Source organism: Carassius auratus, chromosome 31 (genome assembly GCF_003368295.1).
Source record: "Carassius auratus strain Wakin chromosome 31, ASM336829v1, whole genome shotgun sequence".
Lineage (NCBI taxonomy): Eukaryota > Metazoa > Chordata > Actinopteri > Cypriniformes > Cyprinidae > Carassius > Carassius auratus.
This window is the reverse complement of record NC_039273.1, coordinates 1,200,666-1,225,341: the sequence shown is the minus strand read 5'-3', so window position 1 is coordinate 1,225,341 and position 24,676 is coordinate 1,200,666. Positions and strand designations below refer to the sequence as shown.

The window sequence follows — 24,676 nt, the reverse complement described above, 5'->3', positions numbered from 1 at the left end:
CACTACTCAAAGTACTGAATACATTCCCAAATCAGTGGATTGGGCTCGGTTCATTTGCATGTCTGGCAACATGGGCTGACAGTGTTTTACTAATATTTAAGCTCTACATGTGGTCTGAGTGAAAAGCTTCAGATGGCAGAAACACACATCAGCAATGACATGAATCTCCTCAAATGGACACCAATGGTAGCTGAACACACCAGCATCTGCTTATAGTTTGATCGATCTGAATCATAGCATCACTCACACAAAAGATATCAGATACTAACCACAGTCTCTCAGACCTATTCCCAGTACTCTCTACAGTCCTGTATGAGGAAGGCCAATGCCATTCCAGAAAGCTGAAAGGCCATTCCCTGCAGTCATGAATATTGGGAGTATTTTTTAGAAGAGAGAGACTCACCTAAATCCTCACAACACATTTCCATAGAGTCTGAGGAACAATCACTCAGATCCTCAAGAGAAGCTTCAGTGTTCTCTCCATCCTGCATCCTGAGGCACAGACAGAACGACAGACAAAACATTAACAAGAAAGAAATCATGCGTGTTTAGAATTAATTCTTAAATTCTTAAAATGAGACAATAGTTGATCATACAGTATAGAGCTACAAAATTATACCTAAATTAATATTAGAATATATTATATGTACACAGAATTACACACATATTGTATAAGGCAATATAATTGGTCAAATTATTTTACATTTCTTTTTTTTATAATATTGAAATGTTAACATAACATTTTTTTATTTTTTTACTTTGATGCACTAATAAAAATCTGGCCCATGCAAGTAAGATAACGATTATTTATAATTATAAATATGAGCCTATAAAAATAAGACTGTAAAAGATTCTATACTATTTTCAATACTATTTGTCTAAATAATAAAACACCAAAATACTAAAATATAAATAATTTTATGCAAGAAGTAAGTTTATGCATCACAACGTAGTATAAAAATTACTTAAGTTTACATTTGACAGTGTTTTTTTTTTATGTAAATACATATTAATTGGACTATAAATTGGACTTTGATGCACCAATATTATAATTCTGACCAATACAGTAAGCTAATACTTGTTTATAATTATAAATATAAAGCATGCATCAGATGACAGCCAAAGTCATTTAAATGTAAAAAACTTAAAAATTGAGCATGCACATTTTTATATAGTCAAAATATGTCTAATACAACCAATTTTTTACAAATCTGAAATCTCACCTGAATCTGAAAGGTGCCACTGCCGCCATGCGTGGAGACTCTCTTCCTGCAGGACAAGCATTTGAGAAGTTCACCTGGGATTTAAATGAAATTGTTCCTCTGTAACTGTCACTATGAGCCAGCATTTTCATCCGCTGCTTCTGAAAGTCCCTTTGAACACCAGTTGACGTTTCCCAAATGACGTTCCCATTAGTTGGTTTGTGAAGGGCTTGACCCGTCTGTTGCTCTCGAGAAGATTGAACAACCTCATTGTCTAGACTCCTGAAGTGATGATGGCCAGATCTCCAGTTCTTGTTGGAGTGTCTCTCCACGTCTCTGAATCCATCCTGGGGCAACGAGCCCCTCCGGAGGTTGTTTTTGAATTGGATCATCTCTCGTCTTGGCACATGTGGGCTGCTGTGGGCCGAACGGGGAGCAAACGACGGTCTGTATGTGCCACCAGAAATCCCTTGAGCTCTCTGTGAAGACTGAGTTCTTGATCCGGTCCTTTTGAGTAACTCCTTTGAGACGGATAGAGAAGATATGGATGAGGTGGAGGAAGAAAGCGAGGAGGTTGGCACAGCCAGCTGGTTTTGAGCAGCACGACCCAGTAAAGTGCCGCTCAAGCTCTTGGTGTCCTGCTTGGAGAGGCTGGTCATGCTCCGTGGCAGAGGAATACCAGAGCCGCTCTGAGACATCGTCTTCAGGTTCACACCACCGCTCGTGGTCCAGGAAGATCACGAGATGGAGCTCAGGGAGAAGACTTCAAGAGAACATGATAAGATGTTAAGATAAGACTTTTGTCTAAAAACTGACTATGACTTTATTTACTCATATTTATCGAAACATCATGACTAAACATAAGGAAAGTATGCTTGACAGCATGATCGGCATCTTAAGGATGGTTTACTCATACAGTACAAGAGAAGAGAAAGAAACGAATTAATAATATAATATAATATATATAATAAAATAATCAGTGGGTGTGCAAGTATAAATTATAAATATAAAAATGTAATTTAAATGAAAATATAAGAAGTAAAAGAGAAAACAGAATAAAACAAATCTATTTTATGTGACTACTTTATTTTTTAATTAAAATAAAAAATTAAAATTAAAATAAAATAAAAACACACAGTGTCCTTGCATATTATGCATACAAAATGAATCAAATGCAAACAAAAGTTCAAAATAAATTCAAATAAAAAAAGTAATTTGTCAGTGGAGGGAGGGGAAATATAAAAAGATATTAAATAAATAATGAGGACATTTTAATCATTTACGAATATGGAAACAAAAATCTTACTTTAAAAGCTTGCTCGTATGTCATATGTCATAATAAAATAAAATCATCCATGGCTGTTAGGAAATACAAATGAATCCAGACAGACAGACAGACAGAAATAGCATTGAATTTGCATAGCTGATAATAATTAGGACTCAGTGACACACTGCAGTCGCTTTGGCCGGACCGGCTGCTCTTCTCTGGAGGGGTTTGATCAGAGGTCTGCTGACAGACTGGCACCACTTGGCACTCCCAGCATGCATTGCCAGCCCTGTCTGCCATCTCTCAAGCTCCTCCAGTGACTGGCACCAAAACGGATCCCTTCCTCCCAATAATAGGACCTCTGTTGTGCCTGTAGAGTCTCACTGTAGTCCACTTCTGCTCAAATTAAGTGTTTTGATTTATCCTGTGCCATAACCACTGAGTCACATGACTGTAGCGATCGCACATGGCCACATAAATCTATAACAATGGTCATATATTAACACCCGATTCTGGATTTAACCTCTGCAGATTTGTGTAGGTCACTAAGCCCTGATTCCAGATCAACAGCTGCTCTGTGAGGACTAATAAAAGAGATATTGATAATGAGACCCTCAGGGCTCTGGTGACCTGACAGAGATGTCACATCATATTAGTGCTCATTATCTGCACTAATAAGTGGCTAATTTGGAAATATGACCAAGCCATCATAGCACCATGGAGCATCTTGGCTGTATGGTCTATGACAAAAGACAGCAACTCAAAATAACCTAAAATGTTTCTTACATGTAAGGGATTAGTTGTCATAGGTGGAAGGGCTATGTAACTCAGTCACTATAAAGCAAAATGTCCTATTATATTCATTAATTCACAGAGTTAATACTATAAACTCTTATTCACAATAAAACCCACACATGCAGCTGTAGTGGAAGTATTATAAAGATGATAAAGGTTAAACATAATTCAGTATTTCTACAGATTAAATACAGATGCTGTGTAAAATAGATTTATTTTTCTTCAGAATATATTTAAAAAGCAGGCTCCCATTGTGACAACTTACCCCATATAGTGTGACAACATGCCACATCATATTAAAGGGGTCATATGTTGCTATAAAAAAAAAAAGTCCTTTCTCTTTGGAGTGTCACAAGCTCTTGGTGCATAAAGAAGATCTGTAAAGTTGCAAAGACTAAAGTCTCAAATCCAAAGAGATATTCTTTATCAAAGTTAAGACTAAAACAGCTCATACAAACACGCCCCCACATGTCTATGTCACAAAGAAAGAAGGTGTGGTTTCAGTAACGATGTCAGGGGAGAAGCTGTGTGTATGTAGGTGAAATCAAAGCACTTTATTTGGTTTTCTGAAAGTAGATGCATTTAGGAAAACAGAACAGCAACACATTTTATGGATGACTGTTTCACAAACCTAGGAGAGGAGGTCATTCTGACTTTGCTACGACAATCTGACGCTTCTGAATCAGCTACTGTAAGGATGTTTTGTTATTAGTTTAATTATTTGCTATTTAATTTTCAAATGTGGAGGTTTGTGGTTGCGTGTGTGTGTGTGTGAGAGAGAGAGAGCGAGAGAGAGAGAGGGGGTCACACAGTGGAGTCAGCTGTCTTAACCGTCCGTGGCTTGTGTTCTGCAAACACATACGAGCTTCATCACTGTGTCTGTCACGCGACTGTTCCCCTTTGGGGCTTGATTTGATGGTAAAACTAAGGACATTATTAACTGTCTTTACATTTATTTTGAAAGATTAATCCCTCATGATTATGGAAAAGGGCATTACATTTCTGACGAGTGTTTGCGGTGTTCAGCCAATCACAATGCACTGGGTCAGTTGGCCAATCAGAGCAGACTACACTTGTCCAAAGGAGGGACTTTGTAGAAAACAACTTGGTTGAGAGAGGAGGGGCATAGAGGACTTACAATAATGTACAGTATTTGAAAAATAATGTGTTTTTTGAACATTAAAGCATGTCAACATATTTTGTTACACTAAATTCACAAAATAACGATCTTTAAAAAAAATCATCGTATGCTTCCAGTTATATGCCTATATGGATATAATCATTCAAAAATAAATATTTTCTAGGAAATAAGCAAAACACTGTCACAACTAGCCCTGTTCTCCCTTATAAGCAACACATAAACCTAATGCAACAGCACAAAAAAAGTGTAAAAAGCACCTGGCAAACACATTGAGCAAATCACATCACAATAAACTCGTGCATATGACAGCATTACTTCTGTTTCACAATCGATCAGTACAAACGCCGAGCCAGGTGCCTCATCTGACTGAAGTAATCATGACACAGCAGTCCAGAGCTCAGAGGAAGAGGATTTTAGATAAGTGGCCCAGAAAACAACTACTGAGCAGCTGCTGATTGAATTCACTGTCTACCACACACACACCGACTGAGATACAAACACATCTCTCCTAAAATACTCAACGCAAAAACTATAAAAGCCTAAACCATTCAGACTTTTGAATAAAAGCCATTAAATCTCACCTCTTTTTAAAGAGTTGCAGTGAATTCCGACAGCATCCCTGTGATAACCTTTACTGCTGTCTGCAGACTCTCAAGGGAAGGTGGAGACTAAAGACATCTGGACATGCAGGACAGTCGTGAGGACCCGTTTCAAGCCAATGAGGAGGACAGAGATAGAGCCGGAGACATTTGCTCTCTCTCCCCTCAGCGAGAGACACACCGACACAGTGTTTCCTCAAACCCAGACACACACCCTCATGTTTATGTTTGTCATCATGACATCATGCCAACAGCAATGCATTCAACATTAAATTACACCAAATTACCATTCATTTGCATTGTCATTTTGCATAATACTGTAGCAACCACTTAGAGACGTCCTAGTAGCTACCCAGACCACCTCAGCAGATGCATTGCAACACATTGGCAAAAAACTCAATTTTGCATGTGCAGAAACAGACCACATTTTATTCTTAAAATCTCTAGTTGTGAAATGCATAAACGCTTGGTCCTCATCAGTGTGGATGAGGGATTTTGGATCTTGAGCACAGAATATTCACACTGCAGCAGTCAATGTCCTTATGTGACTGGTCTCGACTTTATATAACAGACCTGGTTTTGTTTGTTAAATTTAGACCCAAGACCCAGATTCAATAATTTATTTATTTTTTTGCCACTTCTACACGACCAATGCACTATGTCAGATTGAGTCTGTCAGGGAGGGAGAGAGAGCAGGACAGTCTGGGTCAAACCAGCCAGAAGATGTTTCAGATCAAGTTTATCCAACAGCCTGCAGTCAGGCAGCAGAGAACACAACAACAGGGTCTTATATATACATATAGGGGAAAAGTATCAAAAAGAAATAAATTATTTAAATTAAATGCATATTTTCATTCAACAAAGATGCATTAAAATAATCTGCAATGACAAGGATATCTGTAATGTTTCAAAAGATTTATATTTCAAGCAACTGATGTTCTTTTCAACATTCTATATTTGTAAGAATCCGTTTCCACAAAAATATGAAGCAGCACAATTGTTTCGAACATTGATAATAATCAGAAATGTTTCTTGAGCAGCAAATCTGCGCATTAGAATGATTTCTGAAGATCATTTGACACTGAAGACTGGACGAAGTCTTTGATCACACCAAACAATTATATTTTACAATATACTCACATAGAAAACAGTATAATAGTTCACCATATTAATGTGGATTATTTTCAATCAAATAAGTGAAGTTTCAAAGGACAAACGAATAAAAAATATAAGATCTTAAACCACAAAATATTAAATGTTTTCATTTTAAATCCCTATTCAACAAGCTGGTCCTATTTTCATGAAATCAAACTAAATCTGTCATCTTTTGCTTTAAGCACATACAGACACTATTACTAACAACCAGCCTGGAATAAAACAGGAAAACTATAATTAAGTAATTATGTTTAATCTCTTTGAAATGTGAATTACTATAGTTGATGCATACAATTATCAAAGGAAAACAAACAAACACTGATCTGAGATTTCTATGAGATCAGGAAAACAGCACGATAGCGTGAGACCATCAATAGCTGTAATACTCTGCGCTGGTGGGTTAAAGGGATCCAACATGAAAGACCGGGCTCTGATGATCCTCATGCAGTTACAGCTAGTCACTCCTAATCCAATCGACTCCGGCCCACACCCTCATCTGTCATACAACTAACACGATTTACACACTTGATCTTAATGGTCCATTCCCCTGCACACTGTCCCATCTGTCTCTGCTCCAAACCCTATCACTATCTACATTGTCTACAACGGCAGTCAATATTATCAATATATATATAATAAAACTGTATAATAAAAATACAAATAAAAATCAAGATCATAAAAATTACCAAAAAGGTGTATTATAATACTAAAAGGCAGCAAAATGTTGCTTATAATTAATAATATATACTTTTAACTGGTCTTTTTCACACACACACACACACACACACACACACACACACACACACACACACACACACACACATATATACATACATCTTCTCTGGACAAGACATTACAGCAGGATATTAGACTGATTTCAGCAGCAGAATGAGCTGCACTGAATGTCAATGAGGGAAAGTCTTTTAATAGATGTAGTTTAATAGGCCAATTTTACATCAAAACTTAAAGTGTAATATTAGCTTAAATGTACAGGAAACATTATATGATCTACTGACTGCAGACAAACAGAGACACAAATATCGATTAGACCTAAAGAAAAAAAAAAGAAAATACTCTCCTCCACTCTGATGACGTCATTAAAGCTCAGATTCTCAAGGTTCATCTTCATGTGAGCCATCTGAACCTACAGTCCACACTGCATACAAATAATATTCCTCTTAATCAATATTTCAGAAGAATTCATAAAACTACATGAATCCAGATCCAAAGCAAGAACCAGAATGTTCACTGTAAAGGCCTGAAAAGTTCATCTCAAACACAAAGCACAATGGTAAAGATACTGCGCCAACTAGTGGTTGAGGTTATAATCACCTTTAGGACACTGGAGACAGACTGTGGTCTGGGTCTCAGTTGATGGCTTGAAACTCAGATGAAAGCCACGTTCATGTGGTCTCAAGACACAAGACCGAGACCACAAGATCAAGACTCGTAGCTTTACAGACCTGTAAGATAAAAATCATATTATAAAGGATGAAAATAATTGAGGAGCCTCATATGCGGTTTGTGAACTGCAGTGAAAACCTCATACTGATACAACTGGCAACTGCATTACAGTCTGGTAGGCTTTAACAAGTGTAAAACTGTTGTAGTAATCATATGAATCTAGTGGACTTGGACTTAATGAATATATATATATATATATACACACACACATACAGTCTGGCACATCTGACCCAGATTCAACAGAACCCGTTTTTATTTTTTTATTTTTTTGAGAGCGTATGTCAAGGCCTTTTAAGATCAATAACTATAGCCTCAATGACCAGTTAAAGTTTTATTTGTTGTTTTGTTTTATTATTGTTTGTGTCTTCCTTGAGATCATCCTATCATTATGGCAGTGAGTTTTGTACAAATTTAGTTTAGTACTGAAAATGTTCAACAATACTAAAGAGATACTTAAGACAGAAAATGTAAAGTTACATTGGTTATTAAAGCCTATAAACTACACGACCTTTCAGATCAGCCTAGAAGTTTATGGAAGGCTTCATGAGAGATCAGCTCATACTATAATCCACGACTCAACTTTTCCTCTCCATGATTCATCTGACAACTAGGGATGGGCTCAGGGTTTAAAAACCAACATTGTGGAAGACTTGAGTAGCCTTACCAGCGTCCTGAAACCAACAGAGTCCAGAGACTTTAATGGCTTGATTTCATTAGATAAAACCAACAGGAAAATAATAAATAAATGGCCAACGACACCAAATTCCCTCAGCTACCGAAAAACACCTTTCATTAGTGGAAAATGAATGTTGAGATTGGTGTAACACTGTATTTGTAAGGGATTTCCACATTATTTTCTGGAATAATATTATATTGCAAAAGGGAATGTAATTACTGGCCTTAAAATATCAAAATGTCATTAAACATCATGTGTTCATTTGTAAAGGACATTTCCTGAGGGGCTCTGTAAATTGAAATACAATTCCTACTTCACATCGAAGATGATATAGCCCTTATGACCTTACTACACATTTAAACAGCTGTCTTGTTTAATGGAATATATAGAATATATAGACTAGTATTATATTACGCTGTTCCCTGAGGTCATGCACAATGGAAGTCTATTTAGTTCTGCTCCAAATCCAAGTATACTGCCTACCTGAACAGCATTTAAAGCATCACAGAAAAACTGAAGGCTGGTACAAAAACAAGGCAGCACAATGTGTTATGATGATTCAAGATGCCAAATGCTAAGGTGGCCTTGCATTCACCCTTTCTTGCAATCCCAGAATGCAATGTGCCAAATAAAGGGTGGCTTTACACTGTCGAGTTAAGGCTGCTCTGTTCCTGCTCAAAGTTCTGTGAAAAGTCACAATGCCACACAACAGCCAGACTAAATAAATACGTTTATGCAGGATTAAGCTGAGCAGCATTGAACAGCATGTGTAAAGACATCTAAAGCACACTTCTGTGCAACTGTGAAGTGTAATTTGATTATAAATAACTTTCAGTAACTGAAAAAAGCTGAAACAAAATGATAATATAATGTGCATTAATATGAATATAAGATTAAAAATCTTGTCTTGCCTAAAAAGATGAAAATAAATAAATAAATGAATAAATAATGAAGTACCATTAAAATCTTGTCTAATTAAAAAAGGTTAGACCTTTTTATTAAAGGGTTGAACTGTTAGCAACATCTAGATGTTCAATAACTGTACGACACCACAACATACCAGTGTGCTGATGTCACCCTAATATTGCCTGTGGCTTTTAAAACACCAAATTACAAGCAAAAAAGGATGACATGTTAATATCATGGGATTTCTGCCCCGTGCAAATCCAGCTCACAGTCAAAACCCGAAGTGCAGCCAGCCACATAAACATGATCCATCTAATGCTTGTTAGTGTGGATTTAGTTTAGCATTGGGATCCCTGAAAACAAACATAGATGACCTGTTTTAGCCAGTTTACTAGTTCAACCATCACATAATGGTTTGTGGGGTAGTCTTGGTATGCTGCTTTGGGCTGGTTGTCTATTATGATTGCACTAGTAAAGCTGTTGTGCATAAAACCAGTTTAAACCAGCTTGGAACTAAAGCTAGAGCAAACTGGTGTAAGCTATTTCTTTCAGAAGAAACCATCAAGGAGTAACTAGATATTTTGAGAGACTAGATATTAAGCGCATTTCCACCACGTAAAAAAATGCTTTGGTAAATCAGAAATATCTTAAAAATTATTACACAAAACATCCACATTGTTCATAATAGTTTTCAATTTTAAAACTATGACTTTTTGTCATAATTATTATTTTGACATTTTATTTAATAATAATAATAATAACCTAATATCTAAATGTTTTACTTTGTTTCAATGTAACTGACTCATAATTAACTTAGTATAATTTCTTATCTATAGCTTTTTATCTCACAATTATGACTTTTGACAATTTTGACATTAATTTGACATTAAGACATAATATGCCATAATTTCAACTTTTTATCTAATAATTATTAAATTGTCCATTTCAATTTTATCTCATAATTATGACTTGTCTTGGAGTCTTGTCATTTAGACTTTTTATCCCATTAATGATTTTGTAGCTTATAATTATGCCTTGATATTAATTTTATTATCATTATTACTATAAAAATAATGATTATGATTATGATGATGAAGGCAATGAATAAAGTGTCATCCATCAGTGTGAGCTGGTTTATATGTTTCTCTGCAGACAGGCTCGAGTTTGAGCCGCATTGCTCGTTTATGATCATGCTTTACTGAATCTAATCTGAGCATGACGGAGTGATGCTCCATCTACATCACACACTGACCTGTTTCACATCAGACGGGTTGCATTTACTCAGCTAATGCACTTTAACTCGGATTATTCCTTTAAGACCGCAGTCATAATTAAAAATCAAAATCAACAGCAGCAGAGAAAATATGAGGTCTCGGCGCGTGCTTTGTTTGTTTTGTGGTGAGGGATAAAGAAATCGTTAAGGCACATGTACACGGAGAAAAACATAATCTAGAGTGATAGACTTAAGAAAAATATGATAATGCTATGATGAACGTATGATTTAAGTCAATATAACCAAGAGCAAAAAAAAAAAAAAGGGTGTGTCGCGCTGCTCGCGCTACATACATGAAGTCCGTTCATAAGCGCGAGCGCGCCATCGTCCGGCCCTTCTCTGCGTCGGCGCATAGACCAATATTTACTTTTATTTGTTACTTGGCAAGGACAAAGAGTCTAATATTCATGCATAGCTGTGCAAGACACATGCAAAACATTACTGACTGACATGTAAGAGACCCAAATAAATACAACAAATCTCAAATCTATTTCCTCTTAAAGGGACAGTTCAACTTTCTGTCATAATTTACTTATCCTTATGTCATTCTAAACCCAAATTGCGTAGCCTCTTTTTTGTGAAACACAAATGCAGATGTCCAGTCCTCTGAAAAGACCAAAAAGTGTGATAACCATACAGAACTATATTGTAGTCCTCCAAGGCAATTCAATAGCTTTGTGTGATGAAGACAACAAAATCAAAGTCCTAATAACCATTTTTGGTGAATTATCCCTTTAAGCCACTCAACTATGGCCATCATACTTACAAAACTATACAAAACCACACATAAAATTTGTACCTTTACTTAGTGAATTAATTCCAGTTCAACAAGCCATCAATTAAAATCAGTTCACATTAAATTTAACTTCTGACTTAATTATTTTGGTGATAAACAGAATCTAAATGACTGATTGCATATGATTTAACAGCTTTACAAACAAGCAGCTTAATTAAACAAATGGAAATTAATGCACTACTGAATATACAATAATAATTTACTCACAGATGCTGATGCAGAGCCACTAACAATATTATACAGGCCAACATAACAGCACCTTCATTCATCATATAAACTTCTCTCTCTTTCAGGCCCGAGCACGTGCTCAGATTTACATGAAAACCTTCCTGTCCAGGACTGCTGTTTCTCCAATGGTGGATTAATGCATTGGTCACACACTCATGCAGATGTCCGGAGGAGAGAGAGGTATATAAAAAGGCTTCTGTGTAACACACACAAGTGAAGCAGAGCTTAAGACTTTCTCAAGGCTAGGGATCAGTTTTCAACACCCTCTTTGCATCGACAATCGAAGGAAGTCATTGGATCGGATGAATCCGTGTCATAAGAACAGCACCATCTCTTGGCAGAGACAGAAGATGTGTGCTGCTGCGAACATGCAACACATAAGAAACTGGAGTTAAATTAGTGTCACATTTATAAAGAGGAATGTGGTACCATGGTAAAACTTTGATACTTTACAGTTTGATTATTATCTGCATTTCATGGTAATGTACTGCTACTGTAAGATTATTTTGCATGAATAGTACCACACTATCATGCTACTTCTTTGTCATTATGATTTGCCCACGTCTGTCATGACAAATCCAGACAAATGTCCAACTAACTAACAAACCTTTATCTTTTATCTTAACTAATCTGCTTTATTTCTTAACCATCTAACTAACTACTAGCTAACTAACTTTATTTCATTACTTTCTAATCTGCTTCATGTCCCATCTTATCTGATTTCTTAAAATCTCACTTAAACTAACCACTGTAACTAGGTTTAACTAACACCGCTTTATTTCTAACTAACTAACTAACTAACTAGTTTTGGGAAATGCACCCCGGCTCGATTCTTTAAAAGCTTTAATCTGCTCGATCTACTTTTAAATAAAGCTTGATCTGCTTTATTTCTTAACCAGCTAACTAACTAACTAACTAACTAACTAGCTGACCATCTTCTGCTTCTCATTTCCTTATGAGATCTGGGTTTTGGGATCCAGCAGCAGCATTGTGTTTGGTGTGAGGAGGATGAGGGACTGAAGTGTTCCTAACAAACAGCGTTTAAGGTTAAAACACTTGTACAAACATTTAATGGGTCACTACAACACTGCATGTCTTCCTGAAAGCATTACAATTCTGAAAAGATCAGACATCATTAGAAAAGAAAACTGTCAAATAGTGATTTAAATACAGGCGGATAGGTTAAAAGAGTCTCTCTCTCTCTTTCTTTGTCACGTTCTGCATCTGTTTTCCCTCCCTCTCCTCATCTCCTCATCTCTTCATCTGTCTCATCCTCTCTGGACTCATTTGAGGACTCAGACTCTCAAGGACTCTCCGTGATCTTCTACCAGACGAACTATCACCGCAGGTAAGAGCTTTAAACTACTACTCTCCATAAAATAACGTTTTTGTAACAGTAGGAAAGACAGAATGCTTGTGTTTTGACCCTTTATCCTGGTTTGATATCAGATTTACAGTCTATATGGAGTATATAACACTTTACAATAACGTTTCCAGATTCTACCATGACTTCCAAAAACCAGTATGTTGCCATTTGGATTATTTAAAAACAATGGCAATGACAAATGATGCTTTATCATGTCAGAATTTACCTAGTGATGAAGAGAACTGAAACTTAAAATCCACAACAGAAATGACAAAAATTGTGCATATACAAATGCAACAAGTCCTAAGGTGCATTTGTGAAGTATCTGTGCATGTGTTAATGTCTGTTTTTGTCTGTCTGTCTGTAATTTCTCCATGTTTTCATGTCTTTTAAAGCTGTCAGGATGCCGCTGGGAGGAGGAAACAAGTGTGGCTGCTGTAAGAAGACGGTGTATTTCGCAGAGGAGGTTCAGTGTGAAGGACAAAGCTTCCACAAGTCCTGCTTTCTGTGCAGTAAGTCACACACACACACACACACACACACACACACACACACACACACACACACACACACACACACACACACACACCTAACCTGAGACCTGCTGTTATATATATATATAATGGAAATATATAGTATAATGTTTTTGAACAAAACTGACAGCTGTGAATGTGATAGCATGACACCAACCCAAAGAACATTTTTATTTCATTATAGAGTTTGTTCTGGTTCGGGCACAAATCTCCACAAATGCCATGGATTTCATTTATATAAAAAAAGAAAAATAATAATAATAATAATAATTGTTTGATTTGTTAATTGCATCAGTGTTATTCTATTATTATTGAAATACTATTAAAGTTTAAAAAGTTTTAGCTATAGTAGTACATCAAGTTAAACTAAGTTTACCTTTTTTATATTATTTATTTATTTTCATCTAACAGTTTTTAATGGTTTTATTTAACTATAATTACCCGGAAATATACAAATTAATCATTCATAGTTTGCGCCTCTGAACTAAGGACAAAGTTTTTATTTTATTTTATTTTTTATTCATATTTTGTTATAATTTATTAATTTTTGTAGTTTTAGTGTTTCTTAAACTAAGTCTATTTATTTTGAATTATTTTAGTAAATCAAGTAATAACTGTTGGATCATTAATAATAGTTTGCGCTTCTGAACTAATGAGAAAAGTCCTCAGAGAAGAAAGCTGGCATGAGTTTGTATAAAAGTCAGAGCAGTGAGTAAATCTTTCCTGTTTAACAGCGAGTCTATATTAGGTGTTGTACATCCCAGTGAATTCGTCTGCCTTTTATGGCTGTGCATCTTCTGCATCTGACTGCAGATCTGTAGAACAGATGAATGTTTATGTGTAGATGACTCTCACAGACACATTTACATAGTACATTAGCAAACAGTATGGACAGTGTATATGTTTAGGGTTGTGTTTTAAGAGAGAGAGAGAATAGAATATATAGAACAGACCTCAGGGGGAAAGGGGAGCACACTAAATCATTTGGGCGGTGCAAGGCCCCTGAATGGCCCCCTTTGGCACAGACAATTATGCATGTTGTCTAATGCATAATAAGTGTCTTGATCATGAATGTAGGTCTGTGTTAACTGCAGTGGTGTGCAGAAAGAACCTGGACAGCACAACAGTAGCTGTGCATCAGGACGAGATCTACTGCAAGTCCTGCTACGGCAAGAAATACGGGCCAAAAGGCTACGGCTTTGGTGGAGGAGCGGGAACGCTTAGCATGGACACGGGCGAAGCTCTGGGAATCAAACCGGCCGGGTTAGTAGCATGTTTTCATTTTCATTGTGTCTTTACCAGTGTGCATTAAAGTAGCCGTTCTCTATCTGTCACACAGACAAACATCCCATCGTCTGACCAACAACCCCAACCCGTCAAAGTTTGCTCAGAAGCTCGGCGGTTCAGAGGTTTGCCCTCGCTGTGGAAACGCCGTGTATGCGGCAGAGAAGGTGGTTGGAGGAGGAAACGTGAGTTGCTTTTTCTTGATGCAGTCACTTTGCCTGGATTTAACGCCTAACCAAACTGGTTAACACAACTTTGAATTAATTTAGAGAAAAGGCTTAATTGTTTTGGCTTGGCTGCCAAAGTAGTCTTGACGCAAACATAATAACTCTGTGTCCTAACTCGCCCTCATATGAAAGCCAAATAATGCTGCAAACTGACAAAATCTCTACTAATCCTAACATGTCTGATGTTTTATGTACAGTCAGCCAGCATGAAATGACAACTATGACATTTCGGGCCTTACTTTTCTCCTCTTTCAGTCTTGGCATAAGAGCTGCTTCAGATGCGCAAAGTGTGGAAAGAGTCTGGAGTCCACAACTCTAGCAGATAAAGATGGAGAGATTTACTGTAAAGGTCAGTATCAAATATCATGCATACAGGTACGTTTGTTCGATATTAAGATACTGAGGATTTGTTCAGAAATAAACAGAAATATAAACAATTAATATTAATGTTAAATCATATTATTTATTTCATATTTATATTATTTATATTTTCTAATAATATTTATATAATAACAAAATATTTAAATTTATAGTCATAATAATATTATTTATTTAATGTACTGATATTTATAGAATTTTTAGTTCTAATAACTCCATTATTATTTACATGTAATATATATAATTATTTATATTTCTAATAACATGAACATGCATTTATATTTTTAGTATTTATATTTACAATAACATTATTTTATTGAATATTTATAATTATTTACATATTATTTAAATTTCTATAACAGCATATTTAAAAGATATTCATAATTATGTTCTTTATTTAATCTTTATTTATATTTCTAGAATTTATATTTATAAAAGCATTATTTATTTTATTAGTTATATTTAATATTCACAGTATTTATATTTATAATAACATTATTTTTTTATTTCTATTTCTACTCATATTTTATTTATACAGGGTGCTATGCTAAAAGCTTTGGACCGAAGGGCTTTGGCTTTGGTCAGGGAGCTGGCGCTCTGGCTCACGCTCAATAGAAATACAGTGAAATACAGTAGAAATACAGACTTCGGTGAACCCAGGAGGACAGACTGGTCACTTTCATGAAAAACATGTTTGGTAAATGTTAAAAACACATATAAGTGCCCAGTTTGGTGCTCAATATGTACTAGATTTAATAAACAGTTTTATTGTGAAATGCAAAATATTATTTTCAACTGACATTTTTGCAATAATAAATTTTTTCCTTTTTTTATGTTTACTGGGATTTATTATTTTTTAGGATTTTCTTTGACTGGGCTGTGCCATGCATTGTGGTATAACAACTAAGAATGCGATTTTAATTTGAACAAACATGAGTCACAAATGTTTGTAAACAGATGAAAACACTCTCAGATGACTGGCTTGTTTTGTCCATGACATCACACACACACACATCAAAAACACAAGTGTGATGAGAACAAAGCGTGTTTATGTCTTTGAGCCTGTCACAGGCCTGATCTAATGAGACCACTGACTCACAGAGAAGCCTGAAGATATCACAGAGACCGTAATGCTGTCATCTAGAGTCTAAAGACTAACAAAATCTGAATTAAACAATGAAAACGAATAAACAAAACTGTTCTCAGAGCAGCTGCTGGAGGAAACAAATTTCCACAGATGGCTTTTCCCACCATCATCAAAAAACAAGCTATGTTAAGAATACAATAGTGTACTGCTACTGCCAAGTTTATGCCTAAATAGTGTGTGAATCAAGATGAATTCTGCAGGAATGCACAATATGCAGCAATGAACATTTCAAATAGAAGTATGTTTTTGAGTCAATTTTGACTCAATTTAGTTATTTTTGGGGTGTTTACTACAACATACACATGTAATTTAATGTAAAAAATGTCATCTTTTGGCTGTGTGATTTAGTAATGAGTCAAAAAGGTGTGAATTGATTAGAATCAAATATTAAACACAACCACTATTTCTCACTGAAGAAGCATAAATCTATCCCCAGATGGCGCCAAATTTTATTCTGGTGAAAACAAATTAATAAAGTTATATAATTCATAAAATTATTTATGTTCAGCTGAAATTTTGCTGAAAAGTCATCAAAGAGCCAATAATACATATTAAACACACACTGAATTTTTTGAAGCATTTCATATTTCAAAAAAGGTGTTCTTCTGAAATCAGTATCAACATCTTGCCCTGTATATGTGACAAAAAATAAATCACAAACACAAGCACATATAAAATGACGCTAAATCCTCTCACACCAACGTTCAGTATCAACAGCAGCTCTAAATACGGTCCGGTCACGACTGGCATGCAGTATCTATAATCCTGGGTTTCCACATCAGCCAAGAACCAAATCCAGCAGAGCTCTTCATGAGAGTAAACAGGACACGAGTTACCCGCAGACTGACCCTTCTAGGGCTCTCTACAGCTAGTAACGTTGCAGATGACACTAGCAAGCCGTTTAGACACAATAACAGCTTCTGAGTCATAGTATAAAACCTGAATGATGTAATGTCTCTCAGAAAGCCTGTTAATGATGCATGATATGCAGATAAGAGAAAGCATTGCTAAAATACACACCCACACAAACAAAATCCAGCCAAGAAACAGCATCGTGCAAATGCTTTCTGCAACCAGAGAGAGTCTGGTAACTTGGTGACAGAGACAAAAACAAGGAAGAATGCAAATTCAGAGATTATTTTATCACTTCTAATGAAAATCTATCTGGCAAGACACTCTATTTTGAAAGTACAGACTTTATCTAAAGCAGCTAATCTCTGTGACTATGACACCTAAAGACTTTACATAACTGCTAAGTACATCTAGAGAAAGCTAGCAAAAACTAAGCCCAGATGAAAGCATTGCACGCATGCATTTTTAAGTCAACACATCAAAATAGCTTTTAGTATCTCACAACACCAGAGTGGCGGTATCAGCTGCCTAACAGCTCTATGTTTAGCCAAGTATGGCAAACTTTACATACCTGTCATTATCTCTCATGGAGAATAGTGTTGTCTACAGTTAATATTTGAATCACACGTAGGGTCAAACACAGAGCATGGTTCCACTGAGGAAACATACAGCTAATCAATGTGTCAGAAAAAATAAATAATAATAATAATCTCACAAATATCTCATCCTTTTCCATTGTGTACAAAATGAATATATAAATGCAAAAAAATAATTATAGAAAAGAGAAAAGCTGATCATCACAAGGAAAGTTGAACTGTTAAACCAAGTAAATTGTTACTGGTAAAACAAACTTATGAGAGATAATATTCATCTTATGCAAAGCTTAAAGGAAGACTTTAATGCTCAGATGTTGTCGTTTTTTATAGCTTATGAGACTTCATTTAAATCTCAGTATATTTATTATAAAATTTCAGATGTTTCTTCTTAAATTCCAATAGAAAAACAAAAACCAACGAGATCAGTAGTTATCATACAGTATGCTTGCTGCTATAAAAGTAATATAGATTGCAGATAATTAGATTTTAGGAGAATTTAACGAGAAATGTTTGAAATACTTTGGGCTGCAGACTTTGGATTCTTGGCTAATTTTCCCAGGAGAAACATCTCAGAAGCAGCAGATTTAATGGGTTTAAAATTATTATCTAAATGCAAAAATTATTATATAAAAACGGAAACACATATTTTTAATGAAATGTGTTACTTGCCATTTCTTTGTAATTACTTGTGAAATTTACTTGCAATTTCGGAGTGAAAATTTTGAAAATGTTCACTAAGAAATTGCTTCTACATTTCACAAATAATTACAAAAAAGGTAAGTAACATTGAAATAAAACATAAAGCTTTGAATTATAAATACTGAAATGGTATTTTCTTACAAAACATACTCCAATAATTTTTTTCACATTAACTTATTAAAAAAAAAACAATTACAGTGTAGAGGCTCTTTCTCTAGAAACAGCAGAACTAATGTACATAAAATGATCTTATAAATGCTAAAATAATATAAAAGGCAAAAACTGATACCCATGAAGTGAATTCATCCCTAAAGCAAATTGCTAATGATAATCAGACAGATAATGTTCATCTTCTTCTATGAAAACTAACCGATGGAAGATCTCTTTCAAAACCTATGGATTACTAGATACTTTTACTCAGGAGAAGATTTGCTCTCACAGACAATATACATACTGTATTAAGCAACTTTATTGTGGACATTTTAAAAAGATCAATGGAAATTTCTTTAAATGAAAATGTTTTATCTCTTAGAAAGTTAAATTAGGTTGTATCATGAGGAGCCCCAGTCCAAAGCAGTCTGATGGGCTGATAAGTGCCCCACAAGGCCTATCAACAACAGCCCTGGATAAAAGCTTTGTGTGTGTGTGTGTGTGTGTGTGTGTGTGTGCTAATAATATCATCCAGTTACAGACAGAGGATGAACAAATAAAAAAGAGAGGCATTGTTCTAGAGCATCATTTCTCTATCCATCTGAGCACCACAAGGTAAGTTCATTCACATGCTTCCCTTTTAAGGAGAGTTAGCTTGCATTACAACTTACTAAAATATATATATAAAGAAGAATAAATCTGAATATTGCATGGACATTTCCTCCTCGGTGTCTGTACATATTGCCAAACATGTAGCCAAATATACAATATTAGAAAGTGTCTTTGTAAAACCAAACTGATCAAATTATTTTGGGAGACAATATCTGTGGTGAATATTACTTTTGTAAAAGAAACGTAACTTCAGACGTATGTATTTTATTTACAAAAGTGTGTTGTAATAGTAGATAATGATTTATAATCTTTCTCCGGCTCTCCAATCACTTTGATTTTATCCCTCAGATAATTAAATTATGAAATTAAATTTTTATGAACCTGATTCAAAACATTTACTTTTGGCTTTCCAATACTGAAATGCATAAAACATTGATTTAAATTGCATAATACTATTTAAACAAAAGGATTGTAAAAACATTAGGCTACTTTGGAAACTCCCTTTGGCGTTCAGTTAAATAAACCAGTTAAATTCCAGATTTATGATTATATGCATTCATTTTATTTTATTTTGTTTTTTTAAGTGCGCTAGACCGGTTTAGCATCAGTGAGCAGAAACTTGGGCCGGGTAAATGCCTCTAAAGCTCTGGTGCAGGTCTATTTATGCTGCACTGCAAGTGAATATGAGCTGGAGAAAGCTGGGATTGTTATCTGTGTGGCATAGTTAGCTACCATGCCAAAATCACCACGCCACCATAGGCATCTGCCAACACCTTGTTTCCTATGGGACACTTCATCTGTGTGCGCAACACTGACAGGACTTTGAAGTGGTTAACAAATGCAGAACAGATGCCAAATCAATCAGTCAGGGTCCGTTCATTTATTTGAATGACACATAATCAGCATACAGTATAACAGGAATGATTTCATGTGAGAGTACCGCTGTTAGAGTAAACAGAGGTATAATGACATCTGATTAGCACGTCTGAGTCTGGACAAGCTTGAAGATCCTCCCAATGGTCCTGCCCTTCAGAATCAAATGCCTTTATTTTTATCTCCCAGGTTGAAACGCCATTGTAAAGATGCCTGAGTGAGTATATTGTGTCTCTGCTTTCTGTTGTTCGTCATCCTAGATGTCTTAAAGTTTTCTTGACAAATGTGCTCCATTCTTGGATTTACCGGCTGTGTTGTCTTAACTCAAGGCCTCAGTGTAGGCTGATTAGGAGTGTGTGAATACAGTGGAGTCCAAAAGTCTGAGACAGAAAATTATTAAAAAATAAAAATAACAAATTCTGCACTATTTCTGGGTCACTTTTTGATAATCCAATTAATAATGCATTAATAATTAATTACCAAGGTTTTTGAATGTATGCCGAATAACCTGAAGAATCAGGTTTTGTTCATGTCATCTTAAATAATTAAAAAGAGGGAGATAAACTGAAATAAAATAAATAAATGGTGCAGGATTTCCAGTTTTCATCAGAAATTGCTAGTCAATTTCACAAATAATATAAAGACAATAAAAACGACAAAGTCACACAGTGAATTTAACACATTCTAATAATAAAAAAAACTTACTTAAATTATTAAGACAAATAATAACTAATAAATGGTCAGTAACACACTTGAAGTAAAACATGAAGTTTTGAAGTAGAAATACTGAAGTAGTCTTGTAAAACATGCACTAATAATCTGTTTCATTTATAACTTTGAAAAATTATTTACAATATGTATTAAATTAAGGCGTGCTAAATAGAAGCATTTTCTCTTGTGGTCTCAGACTTTTGGGCATCACTGTATGCCTTAACAATAAAAAGCTATGTTGTTAATAAGAATTATGATATTTTACGATCTAATCAAGTGTTTTTATTCTTTTGCAGGCAAGAGGTGAGAGTTAAAAGCCATCGTTGAATGGCACTTTTTCAATACATCATGATCAAGCTAATCTATCAGAAAACTAACCTGCTGTAACAATAACAAATGATATTGTGACATGAGGATGATAGTATATGATTCATATATAATGTTTGCTTTATGTAACCACTAACCAGTGCTTATTTCAAATTTGACAGAAAAAGTCCAAGATCACTGCATCTCGCAAGCTGATGCTTAAGGTACAGCTGCATTGCACTAAAGTACATTCAAATGCTTAGTATACTGATTAGATCTTGAAGAGTGTGTGTGTGTGTGTGTGTGTGTTTGTCTGTCAGAGTCTGATGGTCGCTAAAGCAAAGGATGAGTTAGAGCAGGAGCTGGCAGATAAAGAGGCAGAGAAGGACAGATATCTGGCTGAGAATGCTCCTCTTCCACAGACGAGGAGCATGTCTTTAGCTGAGCTTCAGGTACGTCTACATATAAAACACTATCATATGACTGTATAATGTATTAGCATCTGACACTATCGTACGTTTACGAAATGCACTTTCAAAACCAGAAGAAACAGCAGGAGGCCTGTAAACACTGTATTTATTCTCTCTATCAGGAGCTGTGTCAGGAACTACATGCTAAAATCGATGTGGTGGACGTGGAGCGGTACGATATCGAGGCTAAAGTGTTTCACAACACAAGAGAAGTAAAGAAACTGAAATAATACGTTTTTCAGTATTACTTTGTCAGTCCTCCGGATAAGCGGAAGATGATGGACTTTGTCAGTCCATATTAAAAGCAAAAACACTGTCCGATATATTTACTGAACCAATAGCCTGAACCGACCTTGTGGATGTATTTTTCCTGTTCATTTTCTTTGTAGCATTAAACAAATAAAAAAATAAAATTCAAACGTTCCAAGATGAATCACAACAATAAACAACAACAACTGGATATTACGCCTAAATAAAACTGAAGAAAATAACTAAACAAAAACAACATAAGTGCCAAAAAATATTCATTCAAGCATTGCAAATGCCTTTACTGGCTATAAAAAAAATTAATATACATTATACGTTTATTGCTTAAAGTTGCAGTATGTAACTTTTGTAAAAATATATTTTTTACATATTTATTAAACCTGTCATTATGTCCTGACAGTAGAATATGAGACAGATAATCTGTGAAAAATCAAGCTCCTCTGGCTCCTACCAGTGGTCCTATTGCCATTTGCAGAAATACATCGCTCCCGGTAAGAAACGACCAATCAGAGCTGCGGTCCGTAACTTTGTTTGTGTTCAAAATGTAGAAAAATGTATATAATAAGCGAGTACACCATGAATCCATTTTCCAAACCGTGTTTTTGGCTTGTCCTGAATCACTAGGGTGCACCTATAATAAGTGTTTATATTCGGACTATTTTAGATTGCTTCGGGGGTACCGCGGCGGAGTAACCCAGTACCTTTGTGACTCTTCATAGACATAAACAGAGAGAAGTAGTTCCGGCTACGATGTTCTTCCGCAAGACGCAAGCAGTTCTGTTTATTAACCGCTAGAGCGTCAAAAGTTACCAACTGCAGCATTAATATATAACCATACACAAGTGATTATGTTTTAGGGTGTATCCCTCTTGGTTAATTTGATGCATAATATAACACAGCAGTCACAACTATATCAATTTCTCAAAAAAGAAATATGATTGTGGTAGTGTGTGATGTAATATATTCATGCAGGAACCAAACTGTTCGACAGAAACTGAAAACTTGTAAACGAACCTGTTGCAGATCAAGGATCTGAACATTAAAGTCCTGGACCTGAGAGGCAAATTCAAGCGTCCCACCCTGAGGAGAGTCCGAGTCTCCGCTGACGCCATCCTGTGCTCTCTGCTGGGCTCCAAACACAAGGTGTCCATGGACCTGAGAGCAAACCTCAAGTCCGTCAAGAAGGAAGACACAGAGAAGGTGTGCATCTGGACTGAAATGAACCAGTGTTATTCAGATCTGCATTATTACACTTCTCTTCTGTGTTTGTGTGTCTCTTTGTAGGAAAAGACAGCGGAGGTCAGTGACTGGAGGAAAAATGTGGAGGCCATGTCTGGAATGGAAGGAAGAAAGAAAATGTTTAATGCAGCACAGTAAACAAGAGAACACAGTCAACGTCTACTGTAAATAAATATCATGATTTGTCATTTTAATTTAAATGTTTGTAATAGACAAATGTTTGGTAAGGAATATAGCTGAGGAGAAAGTGACTAATAAAACTGAAATAAACTGGAAATTCAGTTCCTGATAAAAAGAAAAGAAAAAAGGAAGTGATTCATACTCATACGTGCACACGGTGTGTCTACATTGGAAAAGCGGATGTGCTGATAAAGCCAGAGTGACTGTATCACTGGTTTGGCTGCATATTTCTCAGTTTATCAGTTACGATAAAAGCTGACGTCATTGCATTACAGTCACATTAACAGAGGATTGTATTTTATCAGCAGTGTTGGGAAGGTTATTTTGGAAACGTATTAGTTTACAGATAACAAATGATACTGTCTAAAATGTAATTCACAGTGTAACTATTTCATTTAAATTAATGTAACTGATTACTTTTCTAAATGTTCTGTTGTTTTCAATGGTTAATTATGTTCAAGCATGAAAAGCAGGCAGGGTTAACTTTACAGTAGGACTCAACACTGATTACTGTCTGACTTTCAAAACCCTTCATTAAGATTATAATAACTTTAAACACATCCAACGCAAAATCGGACTTGGTTTGAGATCATCCTGAGGTCAAATACAGATTTAACATAGTAAAAATAAATAATTTAATAGCTATACTGTTTTTGAAATCAAATCTTTGTTAGTTACTCCCCAACACTCTTAAAAGAGTCTGATTTGATCTTGTATAAAACCAAGAAACTGATGCTCCTACACTTACCAGCTGATAGAGGGCAGTGTTTACCAGCTAGAACTTTAGAAGAAATTGTATTCAAATAAATGATTTAAACTTATTTACTTATACACTATGATCAATATTGATCTAAATTAATTTAATAGCTTTCCTGTTGCTCAACAACAAGGTCATAGGTGTATTCCCAGATAAATCAAGAACTTTTACAATTTACTCGGGTAACTTGAACACAAACTAAGTTTCTTTGGACAATGCATACAGTGGGGCTCGAACGTTTGGGCACCCTTTGCAGAATCTGTGAAAATATGAGTAATTTTCAAAAAATAAGAGAGATCATAAATGCATGTTATTTTTTATTTAGTACTGTCCTGAGTAAGATATTGTACTTAAAAGATATTAACATTTAGTCCACAAGACAAAAAAAAAAATGCTGAAATTATTAAAATAACCCCACTCAAAAGTTTGTGAACCCTTGGTTCTTAGTACTGTGTTCTGTTACCTGATGATCCTCGACTCTCTTTCTGTTTTGTGATGGTTGTGCATGAGTCCCTTGTTTGTTCTGA

The 24,676-nt window shown here is 35.4% G+C and overlaps 3 protein-coding genes across 8 annotated transcripts in view; 2 read left to right on the top strand and 1 right to left on the bottom strand.

Annotated features, from left to right (window-relative positions):
- The window catches only part of LOC113050151 (neuron navigator 1), a 56,594-nt gene extending 51,537 nt beyond the window's left edge, over window positions 1-5,057 (bottom strand). For all 5 annotated transcript variants that reach the window (XM_026212866.1, XM_026212867.1, XM_026212868.1 and 2 more), the window contains exons 1-3: window positions 4,987-5,057; window positions 1,224-1,965; window positions 404-492 (exon numbers count right to left, since the gene is read on the bottom strand). In XM_026212866.1, the coding sequence (XP_026068651.1) occupies window positions 404-492; window positions 1,224-1,900 (766 nt within the window). In that variant the 5' untranslated portion in view covers window positions 1,901-1,965; window positions 4,987-5,057. The remainder of the gene's footprint in view (window positions 1-403; window positions 493-1,223; window positions 1,966-4,986) is intronic.
- Window positions 5,058-12,758: 7,701 nt separating this feature from the next.
- LOC113051080 (cysteine and glycine-rich protein 1-like) lies at window positions 12,759-16,129 on the top strand. Of its 2 annotated transcripts, none has more exons than XM_026214692.1 (6): window positions 12,759-12,850; window positions 13,271-13,380; window positions 14,496-14,664; window positions 14,741-14,870; window positions 15,168-15,261; window positions 15,829-16,129. In XM_026214692.1, the coding sequence occupies exons 2-6, from the start codon at window positions 13,272-13,274 to the stop codon at window positions 15,903-15,905; spliced, it is 579 nt and encodes a 192-aa protein (XP_026070477.1). In that variant the 5' UTR covers window positions 12,759-12,850; window position 13,271; the 3' UTR covers window positions 15,906-16,129. The 2 variants fall into 2 exon arrangements, with proteins under 2 accessions (XP_026070477.1, XP_026070479.1); XM_026214694.1 differs by having other exon boundaries at window positions 13,264-13,380.
- A 3,120-nt stretch (window positions 16,130-19,249) lies between these two features.
- On the top strand, window positions 19,250-23,523 carry LOC113050150 (troponin I, slow skeletal muscle-like). Its single transcript, XM_026212865.1, has 8 exons — window positions 19,250-19,349; window positions 20,409-20,436; window positions 21,227-21,233; window positions 21,419-21,460; window positions 21,557-21,688; window positions 21,829-21,918; window positions 22,997-23,173; window positions 23,258-23,523. Exons 2-8 carry the CDS (start codon window positions 20,429-20,431, stop codon window positions 23,348-23,350), a joined length of 549 nt encoding a protein of 182 aa, XP_026068650.1. The 5' UTR covers window positions 19,250-19,349; window positions 20,409-20,428; the 3' UTR covers window positions 23,351-23,523.
- Window positions 23,524-24,676: the final 1,153 nt, after the last annotated feature.